This window comes from Acomys russatus, chromosome 11, assembly GCF_903995435.1.
Source record: "Acomys russatus chromosome 11, mAcoRus1.1, whole genome shotgun sequence".
In the NCBI taxonomy this organism is placed as follows: domain Eukaryota; kingdom Metazoa; phylum Chordata; class Mammalia; order Rodentia; family Muridae; genus Acomys; species Acomys russatus.
Genome location: NC_067147.1, coordinates 60,948,500 through 60,965,570, shown reverse-complemented (window position 1 = coordinate 60,965,570; position 17,071 = coordinate 60,948,500). Strand labels below are relative to the sequence as shown.

General features: G+C 58.1%; 1 protein-coding gene across 1 annotated transcript in view; it reads left to right on the top strand.

Moving 5' to 3' along the window:
* The first annotated feature begins 2,093 nt into the window (after nt 1-2,093).
* Tnxb (tenascin XB) overlaps nt 2,094-17,071 on the top strand; it is a 47,709-nt gene continuing 32,731 nt past the window's right edge. Inside the window, exons 1-7 of the mRNA XM_051153566.1 lie at nt 2,094-2,491; nt 2,880-4,718; nt 5,022-5,137; nt 10,690-10,846; nt 10,960-11,223; nt 15,062-15,361; nt 16,562-16,852. Of these exons, the coding sequence (XP_051009523.1) occupies nt 2,119-2,491; nt 2,880-4,718; nt 5,022-5,137; nt 10,690-10,846; nt 10,960-11,223; nt 15,062-15,361; nt 16,562-16,852 (3,340 nt within the window). The 5' untranslated portion in view covers nt 2,094-2,118. The remainder of the gene's footprint in view (nt 2,492-2,879; nt 4,719-5,021; nt 5,138-10,689; nt 10,847-10,959; nt 11,224-15,061; nt 15,362-16,561; nt 16,853-17,071) is intronic.

Sequence of the window (17,071 nt, the reverse complement as noted above, 5' to 3'; positions counted from 1 at the left end):
GAGCACAGCAGCAGGACGGAGAGCAGAGCTGCACAGGCCCGCTCGGCACTCCCCCATCTATACCTCTCGAGAGTTCTCAGAATTAAACTATCTGGAGCTGACAAAGCTCACGCCCCACAAGAGCACCAGGCACATTATAGTCTGCCGCTGTGCACAGTCTGTCCACACCTCAGATTAAAACAAAAACACATTCACATAACTAGGCTTTTTGGTTTTGTTTGTTTGTTTGTTTTGTGTGTGTGTGTGTGTGTTTGGTTTTTGGTTTTTGAGACAGGGTTTCTCTTTGTAGCCCTGGCTGTCCTGGACTCACTCTGTAGACCAGACTGGCCTCGAACTCACAGAGATCCGCATGCCTCTGCCTCCCGAGTGCTGGGATTAAAGGCGTATGGCACATAACTAAGTTTTTAAAGAAACCAAAATCCTCACTACAACGATTCAGCTCACATTAATTTCTGTATTTGGATATAAGGTAGAGACCAAGCCTCTCCCTCACCGCCCACCCCGACACCCCGTGTAGACCTTCAGTTGATACAACATTATTTCCTTCTTGATTTAGTTTAGGGCATCAGATCCCCTGGAACGAGTTACAAAGGGTTCTGAGCACCCACTGTGTAGGTGCAGGGAACTGAACCTTGGACCCCTACAAGAGCAGCCTGTGCCTTTAAGCCCCTAGCCATCTCTCCAGCCACAACCTTTCTCTTTCTAATTTCCATAGTACCTTAGTTATCAATGCCCTGGCACATACACAGGGGTCGTTTTTTTGAGTCCTAGTTTACTCCATTGTGTGTCCTTGCGCTTTTGTAAGTCTTGATATTTGACAGTCCTGAGGAAGAGCTGTGGTTTTTAGTGGGAGCTATTTGAGCTCATTAAAAAAAATTAAAAGGCGATACTCGTGGAGCCCTTTTTCTCCTACTGGGTTGGTTCCACCATCCTTGAGGTGAAGGTTTGTACCTGGTCTTCTTGTAATTTACGATGCCGTGATTGGTTGATGTCCCTGGCTTACGATGCCGTGATTGGTTGATATCCCTGGTTTATGATGCCGTGATTGGTTGATGTCCCTGGCTTACGATGCCGTGATTGGTTGATGTCCCTGGTTTACGATGCCGTGATTGGTTGATGTCCCTGGGATGCCTGCTCTTTTCTGAGGGAAACCGGAGGAAGATTGGATCTGGGGAAGGGGAAGTGCGGGGAGGGGACCTGGGAGGGAAGGAGGGAGGGGAGGCTGTGGATGGGACGTAATGTGTGAGAGAAGAATAAGAAAATTAAAAGGCAAGCCAGGCGTGGTGGCGCATGCCTGTGATCCCAGCACTCAGGAGGCAGAGGCAGGAGGATCGCTGAGTAGACCTATACAGCTTGCTCTATAAAGTGAGTCCAGGACAGCCAGGCCACACAGAGAAATTGTCTAAAAAGAAACAAAACAAAACAAAGCACAGCAATATTATAAGAATGTTTTCATTTTAATCCCATTTAGTCGGTGTGGACGTCAGACTGCTTTGCAGCGGTGACTATGATTTGCCTCGTGCTCTAGCAGAGCCTTGGTTTTGCCAGCTGCAGATAGTTTCTACGATTGTGTGGTGTTTGGAATCCTGGGAGCTTTTCAGAGGGTACATAAGTGCTAGAGACCTGCCAGGGGTGGTTGGTTGTGGTTGCTGTTGCTTTCACTGGTGTCGCTGTCACTGTTGTTGATGGTTTGTTAAGTAGTCGTGAGCAAAGAAGAAACAAGAAGAAAAATAAGTCAGATGTCCTGACAGCAAAGATCAAGCTTGCCCCAAGAACGCCGGAGCCCCTAACCAGCAGGAAGTGGTGTAATGATAATGGAGCCCCCTTTGGGACCCCTGAATTTATTCAGGGATCTCTGCCTTCCTCTCTGTCCTCCACCCGCCCTCCTTATCTAGTGTTAGGGCCTTGAAAGGGAAGAAAAAAGAAGAACCCACAAAGTAGCTAATGCCAGCTGCAGGAGAGGAACCAGAGAGGCCCCTAGAGCAGCTCGGCCCCGGCTCCCTTTAGGCTTGGATTTTTACGTGTGTGGACTGTCTTCTGTGTGCTGGGGATGAGGTGACCGGTTTCTGCTGAGTTAGTTCTCTCACTCGCCCTCTCCCTGCAGCCTCCTGAGTGACGATGGCAGCTCCATGTGCCCCCACACCTGTTCTGACTCTCCTGGTGTTGCTTGCTTCAGCCAGAGCCGGCCCTTTCTCTCCTCGGTCCAATGTGACACTCTCAGCCCCGCGGCCCCCTCCGCAGCCAGGGGGCCCTTCTTCTCGGACATATGAGCACACTGTGGAAGGCGGGGAGAAACAGGTGGTGTTTACCCACCGCATCAACCTGCCCCCTTCGGCTGGCTGTGGCTGTCCCCCAGGCTCGGAACCTCCAGTGCCTGCTTCCGAGGTGCAAGCCCTGAGGGTCCGGCTGGAGATCCTGGAGGAGCTGGTGAAAGGGCTTAAGGAGCATTGCTCAGGGCCGTGCTGTCCTTCAAACCCCCAGGCCGGCACAGGTGAGTAGCCAACTGGGGTGGGGTGTGGGGAGGGCACAGAAGACGAAGAAGAGGGTCAGGGTGGGAACATTGCCAGAGTGACATCACGGTCTTGGTATAAATGAGAAAATGTGCCACTTCCTGGTCCTTAGGGGTGAAGGCTGACTAGAGGCAATCCCAATGCTTGCTAAGGTCCCAAGTGGGCATGTAGGCTAAGCAACCAGGACTAAAATGACCCACCCCAGGAGCCGGGTGTGGTGGCACAAGCCTTTACCTGGTCTACAAAGTGAGTCTAGGACAGCCAGGGCTACACAGAGAAACCTTGTCTCGAAAAACCAAAAATAAAATAGAAATGACCCACCCCAAAGGAGCTGGCTCACGGGCTGGGTCTCGCTTCTTCCTGCACCAGGCCAGACCGATGTGCGAAGCCTCTGCAGCCTCCATGGTGTCTTTGACCTGAGCCGCTGCGCCTGCTCCTGCGAGCCTGGCTGGGGTGGACCCACCTGCTCAGACCCTACGGACACAAAGACGCCCACCTCGCCTCCGCCCTCAGCCTCCAAGGCCTGTCCCGAGGACTGCAACGACCAGGGTCGCTGCGTCAGAGGACGCTGCGTGTGCTTCCCCGGCTACAGCGGCCCCACCTGTGGCTGGCCCTCATGCCCCGGAGACTGTCAGGGGCGCGGGCGCTGCGTGCAGGGTGTCTGCGTGTGTCGCGCCGGCTTCTCCGGCCCCGACTGCAGCCAGCGCTCCTGCCCTCGCAACTGTAACCAGAGGGGCCGCTGCGAGGAAGGACGCTGCGTGTGCGACCCCGGCTACTCAGGTGAGGACTGCGGGGTGCGGAGCTGTCCCAGGGGCTGCAGTCAGAGGGGCCGCTGCGTGGACGGCCGCTGTGTGTGCAACCCCGGCTACTCAGGTGAGGACTGCGGGGTGCGGAGCTGTCCCCGAGGCTGCAGCCAGAGAGGCCGCTGCGAGGACGGCCGCTGCGTGTGCGACCCCGGCTACAGCGGCGAAGACTGCGGCGTGAGGAGCTGCCCCTGGGACTGTGGCGACGGAGGGCGCTGCGTGGACGGCCGCTGCGTGTGCTGGCCCGGGTACTCGGGCGAGGACTGCAGCAAGCGGACGTGCCCGCGGGACTGCCATGGCCGGGGCCGCTGTGAGGACGGGGAATGTATCTGCGACGCAGGCTACAGCGGCGACGACTGCGGGGTGCGGAGCTGCCCCGGGAGCTGTAACCAGAGGGGCCACTGCGAGGACGGCCGCTGCGTGTGCTGGCCCGGGTATACCGGCGCGGACTGCAGCGCGCGGGCCTGCCCTCGGGACTGCAGGGGCCGCGGGCGCTGCGAGGACGGCGTGTGCGTGTGCCACGCGGGCTACAGCGGCGAGGACTGCGGGGTGCGCAGCTGTCCCGGGGACTGTCAGGGCCGCGGGAGATGCGAGAGTGGCCGCTGCGTGTGCTGGCCTGGGTACACAGGCCGGGACTGTGGCATGCGTGCCTGCCCTGGTGACTGCCGTGGGCGCGGGCGCTGCGTGGACGGCCGCTGCGTGTGCAATCCGGCCTTCACTGGAGAGGACTGCGGGAGCCGTCGGTGCCCTGGGGACTGCCGCGGCCACGGCCACTGCGAGGACGGCGTGTGCATGTGCGACGTGGGCTACTCGGGCGACGACTGCAGCACGCGCAGCTGTCCCGGCGGCTGCAGGGGCCGCGGCCGGTGCCTGGACGGGGTCTGCGTGTGCGATGAAGGCTACTCGGGTGAGGACTGCGGCGTAAGACGGTGCCCGCAAGACTGCAGCCAGCACGGCCTGTGCCAGGAAGGCTTCTGCGTGTGCCACGCGGGCTACGCGGGCGAAGACTGCAGCATTCGCACCTGCCCGGCGGACTGCCACCGGCGCGGCCGCTGTGAGGACGGGCGCTGTGTGTGCAACCCAGGCTACACCGGCCCCGCGTGTGCCACCCGCACCTGCCCAGCCGATTGTCGCGGCCGTGGGCGCTGTGTGCAGGGAGTGTGCGTGTGCTACGCTGGCTATGGCGGGGAGGACTGTGGGCAGGAAGAGCCTCCTGCCAGTGCCTGCCCTGGGGGCTGTGGGCCCCGGGAACTGTGCCGGGCTGGCCAGTGTGTGTGTGTTGAGGGCTTCAGAGGCCCAGACTGTGCCATCCAGACATGCCCAGGTGACTGTCGCGGCAGGGGAGAGTGTCTCCAGGGCACGTGTGTCTGCCAAGATGGCTATGCTGGGGACGACTGCGGGGAAGGTGAGCCGGGGCAACGCTGGGGCAGACACAGTTCTGTTACACTGAGAGGCCTAGGGACCTCGAGGAAGAACGGAGGGAAATGTTTCGGATAGAGGGAGGGAGGGGCCAGCCGGAAGGACCCTGACTGCACAAATCCATGCCAGTGCAAAGTCTGACCTTTAGGTCTGTGGGGAGAGGGTTGCCTTTGCGTGTTTAAGCTCAGGATGTGGTGGAAGCTGACAGACACTTAGGCCCTCTTTGGACTTTGGGAGCAAAGGTGTGCCTCTCTGTGGCTAACCACTTTCCCTACTCCACTCTGGGCAGAGATACCAGCCGTCCAGAACATGAGGATGCACCTCCTGGAGGAGACGACCGTGCGCACAGAGTGGACCCGGGCTCCCGGACCCGTGGATGCCTATGAAATCCAGTTTATCCCCATGGTGAGGGCGAGCAAGAGGGGCTAAATGGGCAGCATTGGGGGAAGGGTGAGGGAGGGCTGGAGGGGAGACAGAGGGCCCGCCTCATGCAAGAAGTCACACCCAGGAGACTCCTGATGGCTGGTGCTGAGTCTGCTCTAGATGCCATTTTGCCTGCTGTGCACAGAGGCCTCAATATGGTTATTGAAACTAGGGTGGTGGTGGTGATGGTGGTGGTGGTGATGATGGTGGTGGTGGTGGTGGTGGTGGTGATGGTGGTGGTGGTGGTGGTGGTGGTGGTGGTGGTGGTGGTGATGGTGGTGGTGGTGGTGATGATGGTGGTGGTGGTGGTGGTGATGGTGATGGTGGTGGTGATGGTGGTGGTGATGGTGGTGGTGGTGGTGGTGGTGGTGGTGGTGGTGATGGTGGTGGTGATGGTGGTGGTGGTGGTGATGGTGGTGGTGATGGTGATGGTGGTGGTGGTGATGGTGATGGTGGTGATGGTGATGGTGGTGATGGTGGTGATGGTGGTGGTGGTGGTGGTGGTGGTGATGGTGATGGTGGTGATGGTGGTGGTGGTGGTGATGGTGATGGTGGTGGTGATGGTGGTGATGGTGGTGGTGATGGTGGTGGTGGTGTGGTGGTGTGGTGGGTGGTGGTGGTGGTGGTGGTGGTGGTGGGTGGTGGTGATGGTGGTGAGGTGGGGTGGTGGTGGGTGCTGGTGGTGGTGGTGGTGATGGTGGTGGTGGTGGTGGTGGTGATGGTGCTGGTGGTGGTGGTTGGTGATGGTGGTGCTGGTGCTGGTGGGCTGGTGGTGTGGTGATGGTGTGGTGGTGGTGTGGTGGGGTGCTGGTGCTGGTGGTGGGTGGTGCTGGTGCTGGTGGTGGGTGGGTGGGCTGGGGCTGGTGGTGATGGTGGTGCGGTGCTGGTGGTGCTGGTGGTGGTGGTGGTGGGGTGGTGGTGGTGGTTGCTGGTGGGGTGGTGGTGCTGGTGTGGTGGTGGTGGTGGTGATGGTGTGGATGGTGTGGTGCTGGTGCGGGTGGTGGGGTTGGTGGTGTGTGGTGCTGGTGTGTGGTGGTGGTGGTGATGGTGGTGGTGGTGGTGGTGGTGGTGGTGGTGGTGATGGTGATGGTGGTGGTGGTGGTGATGGTGATGGTGATGGTGGTGAGCTTACTGCTCATGTGCTCAGTGGCCATTGCTGTTAGTTTTTGCTGCTCAGTACAAGTCAGGCCTCATTCCACACCTTGGCTTTGGGCAACAGCATTGGGGTTCATGGCGCTCTCCTTGCTTCCTGTGCGCAGAGTGCTCGGCCATCACCTCATTCTTCTCAGGCAAGCCCTCAGCCCTCTTTTTACCCTCAACGCTTTGTTTTCAGAATCTTCCCTTTTCTATGCCTCTGACTTTTTGTACGCTTACCCCAGACGGGGACATGTGCCGGCTGACTCTGGACCTGCAGCCGCGCATCAGGCAGGCTGCCCTAGGTTTTGATCATGTTTATCTTCTTTTGTTTTGTTTTGTTTTCCGAGACAGGGTTTCTCTGTGGAGCCCTGGCTATCACAGACTCACTTTGTAGACCAGGCTGGCCTCGAACTCCCAGAGATCCATCTGCCTCTGCCTCTGGAGCGCTGGGATTAAAGGCGTGCGCCACCACGCCCGGCTCTAGCCACAATATTTATCTTTATATTGCAGATCTCACAGAGACCCAAGGCAAAACATTTAGAAGTCATAGATAAGCAGACAGAGGCAGAGGCAGGTGGATCGAGGCCAGCCTGGTCTGCAGAGCTAGTTCCAGGACAGCAAGGGCTACACAGAGAAATCCTGTCTCAACAAAAACGCCCAAACAAACAACAGCCCCCCAAAAAGAGGGGGGAAATTACAGATAAGCAAGGAAGAACTACAGTGAGGAGAGCAGGGAGGGTGGAAGGCAGCGCCCTGCCCCCCCCCCCCCCCCCGGCCATATATGGGCTTTGCCTTCGCCTCTGTTCAGTGTTACCCTTCTTGGTTTAGGCCGAGCTGTCTGGGTTGGTGCAATAATTCTGAGTCGTGAACTTGTTTTCCCAGCTCCTGTCATCAGTGCTTCTCAGAGCGTTCTTTCTCTGCCTCCAACTTGCTCTTAAGACATTCGGGAGCACAGCGAGGACGAGGAAGCCTGTGACCCCTCGCTGGGGACTGCCCTGCCCATAGCTACACTCAGGGTCTGCCCATTTCTCTTGCTTCTCAGTCACCTGGCCTATCCCACATCACCCCGCAAATAGCGGGCAAGGCCACACATGTGTCCATCAGTCCAGGTGAAGCCCTAGAGACACACACACACGGCCCCTGGGCCTGGACCCTCAGTGCGGGGACAGAGAGAGAAATGCCAAAGTGTTGGCTGCCATCCTTGCCCTGGGGCAGGCCCCAGAGGAAGCTCTCTAGCTGTATCCCAAGCCCCAAGCCCTGCTTTGTGGTGCCACCAAAATAGGGCTCCTCCCTCCTGTTTAAATTTTCTATATAAAAATAACTTAATCAGGAGACAAGAATTTGGCACCTAGAGAATAGTGGTGGCTGCATGTTTGACAGTGGAACAATCATGTGCGCGGTTTGCGAAGTCTCTCCCACCCTGCCGTGCACACATTATTTACATAGCTCTAATCTGGAGGGCAGGACTTTCAGAAGGAATTTTCCTATGAACCTTCAGGGGAAGGAGAAATAAAATAAACAGTGGAGATAAGAGCAGCCCTCAGGCAGTGTCGTCTGTCTGCTGCTCCAAACACAGCCCCAGCTTTGGGTGTTGTCAACGGGTGCAGCTTGTGCAGCAGCTTTTGTTCCGCCTTTGGTCTGAGGGGGGACGGTGGGGGATTGGGGGGTTGGGGGTGGGAGGGTGGGGTGGGGGTGCTGTAAGCTGGTCCGCACCTCTCAGCCCTTCACCTTTGCCCTGGGGATGTGACCCTTTCAGGTCCTCTGTGAGGCTGCCCGTGAGGGAAGTTCCAGGAAACTGGTCCCTAATCAGACACACAGCTCAGCCCTCAGCCCTGCTTTCTCAGCAGCTTGTGGTGGCAACTCTTGGGCCTGAGCCTCTTGCTCAGTTCATTGTCACCTCCTGCCACCTTCCTTGCAGCCTGCTGGCTTTTCCTGCCAGAAACACTTCTCTCTGAGAACCAGACTCTCTTCTCTCAGACTGTGTTTCCTGGCTAACTGTACACCCCGTTTTCAGCACACAGAAGGGGACTACCCTCCTGTGTGTGTGGGTTGTTATATGTGACTCAGTGGTTCTCAAAGTCCGTTCAGTGTTCCTTGTTGGCTACACCAGGGAGCTTGCTGGGGCGCTATGTCTGGTGAAAGCTTCCTCCACTTCCGGGTCTGAGTGAGAATTGGGGGGAGGGGGCAGGGTGGCCAGGAGCTGGTTGGGAGAAAAATTCTACTTTGTTCTCATGGCCTCAAGCCCCAGGGCTGTCCCCTCCCTTCTACAAACTGTGAGAGAATGTGTGGCCCGAGGGACCTGAACACTTAATCAGAGACCTTTGGGTGTCCCTTGTCGGGAGTGTTCTCTGCAGCCCTGTGAGACGGAATCTGAGAACTCAGTCCTCCCCGGGGATCTTCCAAGCCGGATTTTCCCTGTGGGACCATGAGGCTGATATGGAGAAGCAAGCTAAACAGTCGCCAAGAACAATCAGTGAGGAGGAGCCAAGCTTTGCCAGGGCACAGTGCCAGCCACCAGCATCTGGCCAGAGAGTCTGCCCCAGAGTGGCACAATGAGGCTGGGCAGTGAGGGTGAGGCTGGCACGGGACTTCTAGAGGTCCGCTACCAAGTGTGCCGTGGGGGGACTGGGTCCAAGGAGAGAAGCGTTCAGGGTGGGTTGCCTTGGCAAAAGGTCTAGACCTTGGGGGCACACAGTAGCTGGAGAGACAGAGAGAGTGATAGGCGGGTTCCCGGAGGTGCAAGGATATCATGTGTGCCTGGTGAAGGCCACCCCAAGGTCTCTCAGAGCAGGACAGGGTTCTCTCTACCTGGGGAAGCTTTTCCACCCAAAAAACAGTGACCCGGCCTCAGTTCACCCTCACGCAGAAACCTCCACGTGGCTTCTCATCTGGTTTTGTACTTTGGTATTTACTATGTTTCTTGGTTTAGGACAGTACCTTTCAAAATTTCCGATCTCGTTTGGCTGAATGGAGGTGTCCCTACCGTGGCCAACATAGCTGAGCAGTACAGAGTGTCCCCAGCAGCTGCCCAGGCTGGGCAGCCCCACACAGTGTGGGTGCTAGAGTGTTCACAGGTGCCCAGCTGCCCCCCAGCTCCCCAGCAGCTGCCCTGGGAGCCTGCAGGGCCACCGTACATAATCTCATAACCTTAAGCACACAGCTGAATGGGAGTCTGTTGGCCACACTTAGAGCTAGGAGAGGGAGATGTCTACACTTGGCTGCTATGTTATGCCCCACCCGAGGACAGGGCTGGTGTCTTATTTTTTTAATTTTGTAAACAGAGTTCAAGAAATGTGCCATTAGAACCTGGAGCAGGTAGGCCTTGCTTTAAGGGGTATATAAGGCTGCTTAAGAGACAAGAAAAATGTCTAAGGGGGCGCCCCCGTCGCACAGGCAGCCCCACTCCCACAGGAAGGGCTAAGCATGTGAGGAAGGAGGGCGGGGCCGTTCAGAGAGAACAAGGTTAGGTATCAGGGTCACCAGGGAACCAGAGGGCCCCTGGCTCAGGTGGGATTCTGGCAGATGAGTAGGGAACCTGGGGACACACTGTCTACACTCAAGTCTCTCTGTGCTTTCCTGTATTTTCAGAGATTTATTACTAGGCAAGGTGGCGCACGCCTTTAAACCCAGCACTAGAGAGGCAGAGGCAGGCGGATCGCTCTGTGTTTGAGGGTAGCCTGGTCTACAGAGTGAGTCCAGGACAGCCAGGGATACATAGTGAGACCCTGTCTTGAGAAACAAAACAAAGATTTATTTTGTCTCTGTGTGTACAAATCTATATGCACACGTGTGTCACGATGTCCAACGAGGCTCGAAGAGGCCATCGGGTCCCCTGGTGCTAGAGTCGCAGGCAGTGTGAGCTGCGTCATGTGGGGGAGCTGGGAACTCAACGTTTCTCTTGTGCAAAGGCAGCGAGTGTTGTTAATGCTGGATAGAGCCATCTCTCTGGCACCCATGGTGGTCCTCAGCCCTGGCTTTCATAAGAAACTTGTTTTATGTATAAATGTGTGTTGGCATGTGGGTATGTGCGCTTGAGTGCAGGTGCCTGAGGAGGCCAGAGGTGTTGGAGCCCTTGGAGCTGGAGTCACAGATGGTTGTGAGCTGCCCTGTGTGGGGCCCGGAACTGAGTTTAGGTACCCTGCAAGAGCAGTAAGCCTCTCTCCTGGTGATAGGGTCCTTCTCAGCCTAGTCCCCTCGTCTGTCAAATAGGATTGATAGAACCCTTAAGTGGGCCGATAGGCACCAGGGACAGGGGCTCTCGGCGGCGTCTTTGCTCCCTAGTTTGCATAGGGTCAAAATCCTACACAGGCTGACACCATTTGGAGTTGTTAAAAAGAAGAGACGGGGGAGCAAGGACTAGAGTGCCCAGCTCTGATGCGTCTGGTACTGTCTTGCAGACTGAGGGGGCGAGTCCACCATTCACAGCTCGGGTGCCCAGCTCGGCCTCAGCCTATGACCAGAGAGGACTGGCGCCTGGTCAGGACTACCAAGTCACTGTCCGTGCTCTACGAGGGACCAGCTGGGGCCCTCCTGCCTCTAAGACCATCACTACCAGTGAGAGCTGGGGCCACGGGGCAAGAGAGCTGGAGTCGGCTTGGGGTCGGAGGTACACTGGAGCAGAGCAAAGCGGGTTCACTACTAAGGCCTCTTCTGTCTAACTCCGCTAGTGATCGACGGCCCTCAGGACCTCCGGGTGGTGGCTGTGACACCGACCACACTGGATCTCAGCTGGCTACGTCCCCAGGCTGAGGTGGACAGGTTTGTGGTGTCCTACGTCAGCGCCGGCAACCAAAGGGTGCGACTGGAAGTTCCTCCTGAGGCAGACAGGACTCAGCTAACCGACCTGATGCCAGGCGTGGAATACGTGGTGACCGTCACTGCAGAAAGGGGCCATGCAGTCAGCTACCCGGCTTCTATCAGGGTGAACACAGGTACGGCAGTCCAGGTGTTCTCGGCGTTAGGGAAGAGCCTGGTTTCCAAGGCTTGGAGTCCTCTCCTTGGGGGTCCAGGCTGGAGAGTCACAGATGGCTATGGCAGTCCACAGTACCTGCTACCATCTTGCTCTGTTCTAAAGGCGCTGGGGAGACAGCCCGTAGGTGCTTGGGGTCCTATAGAAAGCCTACAGGTTAGACTGTGGGAGGAACTGCACCTGGTAGGGAGACAGCATACTGAAGATGCTGTGACTCACCCAGTGGAGGGCGGCTCTTACCTAACCTAGGTACAAGGGCAGTTGCAGGCAGTTTGGTGTCCTGGGAACTAGAGCTAAGCATGTCCGAGGTCGTGGGGTGGGGTCTCATAGCAGCCACTTTCCCACCAACCCGCAAGGTTTCTTAACAGATGCCGAGATGGATGTTTCTTTCTTCGGAGTAGCTCACAATTTCATCCCCCGGTTCCGTTCTCTCCGTCAGATGCGCACCTGCCTGCTGCTTTTTTTTCCCCCCTTCTAGGGCACCAACAAACGGGCTTGGAGGGCAAAGAAATGGGTGGGGCTGGGAGACACTAACTTCTCTTTCTAGGTGGGGCTGGGACTCAGGGAAGAGGCCTCGTCACTGGTGGGGGGTGGAGGAGCTGAGGTGGAGGAGCAGAGTGGAGCGGTGGGGGGAAACCTGACGCTGACCTGCTGTCTTCTTCCTCCTTTTTGATTGGCAGCCCCAGGCCACTACGGTTACCCAGAGGTGCGCCCCCCAGCCCCGCCCCCTAGCCCCCGTCCCCGCCCTCCACGGCCCTCCTGGCCCTTGCGGCCCCCAGAGGTGGGCGAGAAGGAGTGGCATCCCCGGCCCAGCCTGCCCCAGCCTCCCCGGCGGCCGTGGGGTAACCTGACGGCTGAACTGGGCCGCTTCCGCGGCACAGTACAGGACCTGGAGCGGCACCTGCGGGCCCATGGCTACCCACTGCGCGCCAACCAGACTTATGCGTCGGTGGCGCGCCACATCCATGAGTTCCTGAAGCGCCATCAGACAGCGGGTGCCCCGGCATCCCAGCCGCGTCACCCCCACCCCACCGCTAGTCCCAACCAGAGCACCAGGAAAAGGGACTCGGACCAGGGAGACGTGGGCCCAGCATCCGATGGTGCACACCCAGTGACTGCAGCGCGCCACCCGAAGCCCGAGGTGCTGGGCAGTGCAGCCGACGGTGCGCTGATTGTGTCCCTCGATGGCCTTCGGGGTCAGTTCGAGCGCGTAGTGCTGCGTTGGCAGCCACTGCCACCGGCCAAGGGCCCCAGCGGGGAGCTGACTGTGGATGGCTCGGAACGCACTGTTCGCTTGCCCAACCTCAGGCCCGGCACTACTTACCACGTTGAGGTCCATGGGGTACGGGCAGGGCAGACTTCCAAGTCCTACGCCTTCATCACCACCACAGGTAGTGTGGGCTGGGGCCCTGGTCCGCCCACCCCCTGTCCAGCGTCACCTGCCTTCAAGATTGCAGCCGCTTATTATTTCTCCTACTGCCTCACTGCTTAGGCCTCTACCGCCTCACCCCTTCCATCTCCCAGCCAGCCTGGTCCAGGCTGCAGGATACTACCACAGAAAGCTGCCCTGCCCCCACTCCTGCCACTGTTTCAAAAGCCACCCCCATCCCAGGGTCCCGGCATCCTCCTGAGGCTAACCAAAGCCAAACAGACCTGGTTTGTGGCGTTCCCTGGCTCCTACTGGGTTCCCATGCCTGCTATTGATTGCCAGGCAAGGCCACACATCAACATAGTGACACAACATTGTCTGCGAATGTCACACTCAAGAACCTTGCACTTGAGGTTTGTTTGTTTTAAATTGGAAAAAGAAAACCCGCAAACCACCATCTCATGTCCTCAGCAAGTTTAGAGTCTTGCACTGGGCAGCACTCACAGCGGGACACTATCGCGCAGGCGACTGAAGGCTGCGGTGAGGCAGCGGCTGCTGAGAATTTTCCCTGCTGCTTCCATGGGTGGGATTGAAATCAGAGATCCCCGCTGTGACTCACTGCGGCGAGGGTGCTTGAAGTCTGTGGTCTGTGGTTATTTCCCACAAGTGTGGCAGAACTGTTTGAGGGTGGCCTCGGAAGCCGTGGATGGTGGGTGGGGTGAAACCACTGTTTCCTGAAGGATTTCCTGGGCTGGGTTCCCCTCCAGCAGCTCTCCCACAGGACGGATGCCTGGCCCAGGGGCTGGGTGCTTGGTGGCTGCAGGTGGGGGTGGACCTGTTCTTCCTCCATAGGGCACAGATGCCACCGGGACTGGACCTCCGTCCACCCTCCACCCTTCTCTCCCTCCTAACACCACGGCCCCTCCCTTCCTTCCAGGCTTCTCACTGCACCACTAACGGAAGTGGAGGAACGGCACCAGTGGGGGAGGCTCACACCAGAGTGTGGGGGGACGGGACACGCTCATTAGGAGCCAAAAGGTCACTGGAGTGAGCATCAGCAGGAAGGGATGGCAGGTTTCATGGGTCATTGCCTGCCGTAAGCCAGGCCTGGCTGCTCCAAAGTGGGTTCTATGGGAGACGCTGGAGGACTTGGCCAAATATGGGAAGGAGTGTTGACTGTCTTCTGAATCCCCAGAGAGGGCCGGGAAGCAGCCTGGGAAAGGGAGGGCAGCCTTTTAGCCCTCAGAGGCTGGAGGGTGCACCTGGGGACGGGAGGCTCCAGCCACGCTCTCACACGGACTCTCCTGTTTCTCTTACCTGCTCTGCCCCTTCCCAGGCTCCTTACCCTCTGGCCTCTTGGAGGCCACTGATGAGCCTCCTCCCTCGGGCCCTTCTACGACCCAAGGGGCCCAGGCTCCTGCCCTGACCCTGGAGCGCCACCCGCTGGGAGAGATGAAGGTGCTGGGCAGAGACAAGACAGGGCGCCTCCGTGTGGCCTGGACTGCCCAGCCCGACACCTTTGCCCACTTCCAGCTGCGCATGCAGGTGGCCGAGGGGCCTTGGACGCATGAAGAGCTTCTTCCGGGAGAAGTCCACCAGGCTCTGGTGCCCCTTCCCCCTCCCGGAGTCCCCTACCAGCTGTTCCTTCATGGGATCACCCCTGGGGGCAAGCCCTCTGCTCCCATCACCTACCAAGGCATTATGGGTACATCTGGACTGTGTTCAGAGCCCCGTCCTGAGAGTAGGGGAGGAGCCGAGCCATCTCAGGGCTCTAGAGGCAGGGCAGGCCTGACCACCTGGAAGATCTGAGGGTTCAGATAGAAGGCACATGGGTGGGGTGGTGACCAATCCAGGAGACCGTAGCCCCTGCTCTACAGATGACTCACTTCCTGGTTGTCCCTCTGCTCTGCCCTAGACCATAGAGTTGGGGGTAGATGGAGCTCTGGTCCCAGCACAGGTCCTCAGCTGTACTTCCTCCTGGGGACAGCACCCGTGGTGCATTGGCCATTGGCCAGCGTTTTTCCTGGGATAAAGCCTTCTGTTGTGTGTGGGGGGAGGTGTTCCACTGCCATCATGACTTCAGAGCTGGTGGGACGTGACAAGGTCCGGGATGCGTAGCCCTCACACCTCCCCACCTTGGTTCTCTCTGTGGGACTAGGGGAGCAAGCGAGAGCAGCTCAGGGGGCTAGGGAGCCTGAGACTGCTCTGAAGTAGCAGTGGGGAGGCTAGAAACTCCCAAGCAGTACCATGGAGGGACATGAAACTCCTTAAAGTATTAGAGTTCAGGGATGGGAACACAAAGGGGAGAGAGACTTAGAGAAAATGTCTTCTTCCCAGGAGGGGCAGGCATGGTGGCATCCGGGATGGGGAGAGTCCGGGCGAAAGGCGAAGGGTCGGCCCAGCATGCTTTGCTTTTGTTTCCAAACCCCAGACAGGACTGAGGAGCAGCCTGCGAAGGCAAAGGCATCGGCCCTGCCACGCCTGGGTGAGCTGACAGTGACAGGCTTGACCTCTGACTCCCTGCTCCTGCACTGGACTGTCCCAGAGGGGGAGTTCGAGTCCTTCCTGATCCAGTACAGGAACAAAGACGGGGCCCAGGTGACGCCCGTGGAGGGACCCCAGCGCTCGGCACCCATCACAGGCTTGGAACCAGGGCGCAAGTACAAATTTCTCCTGTATGGGCTCGTCGGCAAGAAGAGGCATGGCCCCTTGGTGGCTGAAGCCAAGATCTGTGAGTGACAGCGGGTACCCCAGACCCGCTCCCTGAAGCGTGCTGAGGCGGGTTGCCCCAGAGCTTTGGGGCCCAGGGAGACTGCCTGTGGTCCATGGGGGCTGTGTTAAATCCTGAAGGGGCAGAGAGGCCAGTTCAGTGCTGGGGTCCTGTGTGGGATAGTATAGACCTCCTTTTGGAACCCCAAGAAACCTCTGAGGGTCTTTGAGTCCGAGAGTGAAATGAGCTACTTTATAAATGGCATGGCGTCTGCTACTGCAGTTAGAGAAACGACTGGTGAGACACAGAGGCTGATGCTGGCCTGCGATGGAGGCCCAGGAAAGCCTCAGGTCCCGTGACCAGCTGCTTCTGTCCCCAGGCAGCAGAGGCGCTCAGAGAAATACTTCCTGTGTGTTTCTGGAGCCAGTGAGCTCAGAGCATTCTATTATTTATTTATTTATTTATTTATTTTTAGTTTTTCGAGACAGGGTTTCTCTGTGTAGCCTTGGCTGTCCTGGACTCTCGAGTGCTGGGATTAAAGGTGTGTGCCACCATGCCCACGCCCAGCCCTTAGAGCATTCTTGAACAGGTCCTTACAGTAGCTGTGAGTAGCTCGGCTGAGGGACAGACAGAAGGTGCCTGACAGAGATTGGTGGGACCTCAGGGTTACAGTGAGTCCTGGCAGCTGTGTCCCAGATGCTAGGAAAGAGGAAGTGGCCCGCTAGCAGGAGTGGGTTAGGGCTCTCAAGGGTCTGCAGGACTTGGCAGTGGCCAGGTCACCAGGAGCTGCCTGGTGCATGGCAGAGCTGGATTGAAGGCTTTAGGATATAGAAAATTCTGAAATCCTCTGGAGACAGAGTGCAAAGAGGGGTGATGGAGAGAGGTGTGCTCAGGAAGTGGGTACAGTTAGGGACAGAGCAAGAGGTGGGTGCGTACCCCAAAGAGGAGGACCCAGTGTAGGATGCTTTCCCACCCTGCCCCCCCTACTCCGCCAAGGATGCTCTCTCCTGGAGGAGAAAGTAGGTGGAAGTTAAGTTGGAAGCATGGAAGTTGCCTCAGGGAGTTTCCCTGGCTGCACAGATGTGAGAAGCGCTGGCTGGGGTCCCATCCCCTCTTCCCTTAGCTGGGAGCGTGGCCCCTTCCTGTCCAGCTGGGTCAGAGGGTGGGCTGCACAGGACACTCTTTCTCCCATGATCCCCTTTCTCTGTTCCCTCTTCCCAGTGCCTCAGAGTGACCCCAGCCCGGGATCCCTACCCCGCCTGGGAGAGCTGTGGGTGACAGACCCTACCCCACACTCCCTGCACCTCTCCTGGACTGTCCCTGAGGGCCAGTTTGACTCCTTCGTGGTCCAGTACAGAGACAAGGAAGGGCGGCCCCACGTGGTACCTGTGGAGGGGCCTGAGCGCTCTGTGGTGGTCTCCCCGCTGGATCCCAATCACAAGTACAGATTCACTCTGTTCGGCATTGCCAATAAGAAGCGGCAGGGACCCCTCACTGCTGATGGCACTACTGGTGAGTGACTGCCACCTAGGCTCTCATGTGACCTCTTCTTGCCCCCTGCACACGCCCTCAGCCAGGAACCAGCAGAGCCTCCTAGTAAAATGGTTGATCCCAACACCTTGGCCCTGCTCCCAGGCTGGGGGGCGGCCAGCTTCCTCCCCCCACCCCACTCCTACCCAGCTAGGCCCCTTCCATCCCATTCAGCATGCTCCCTAAAGCCCAGGAGGTGTG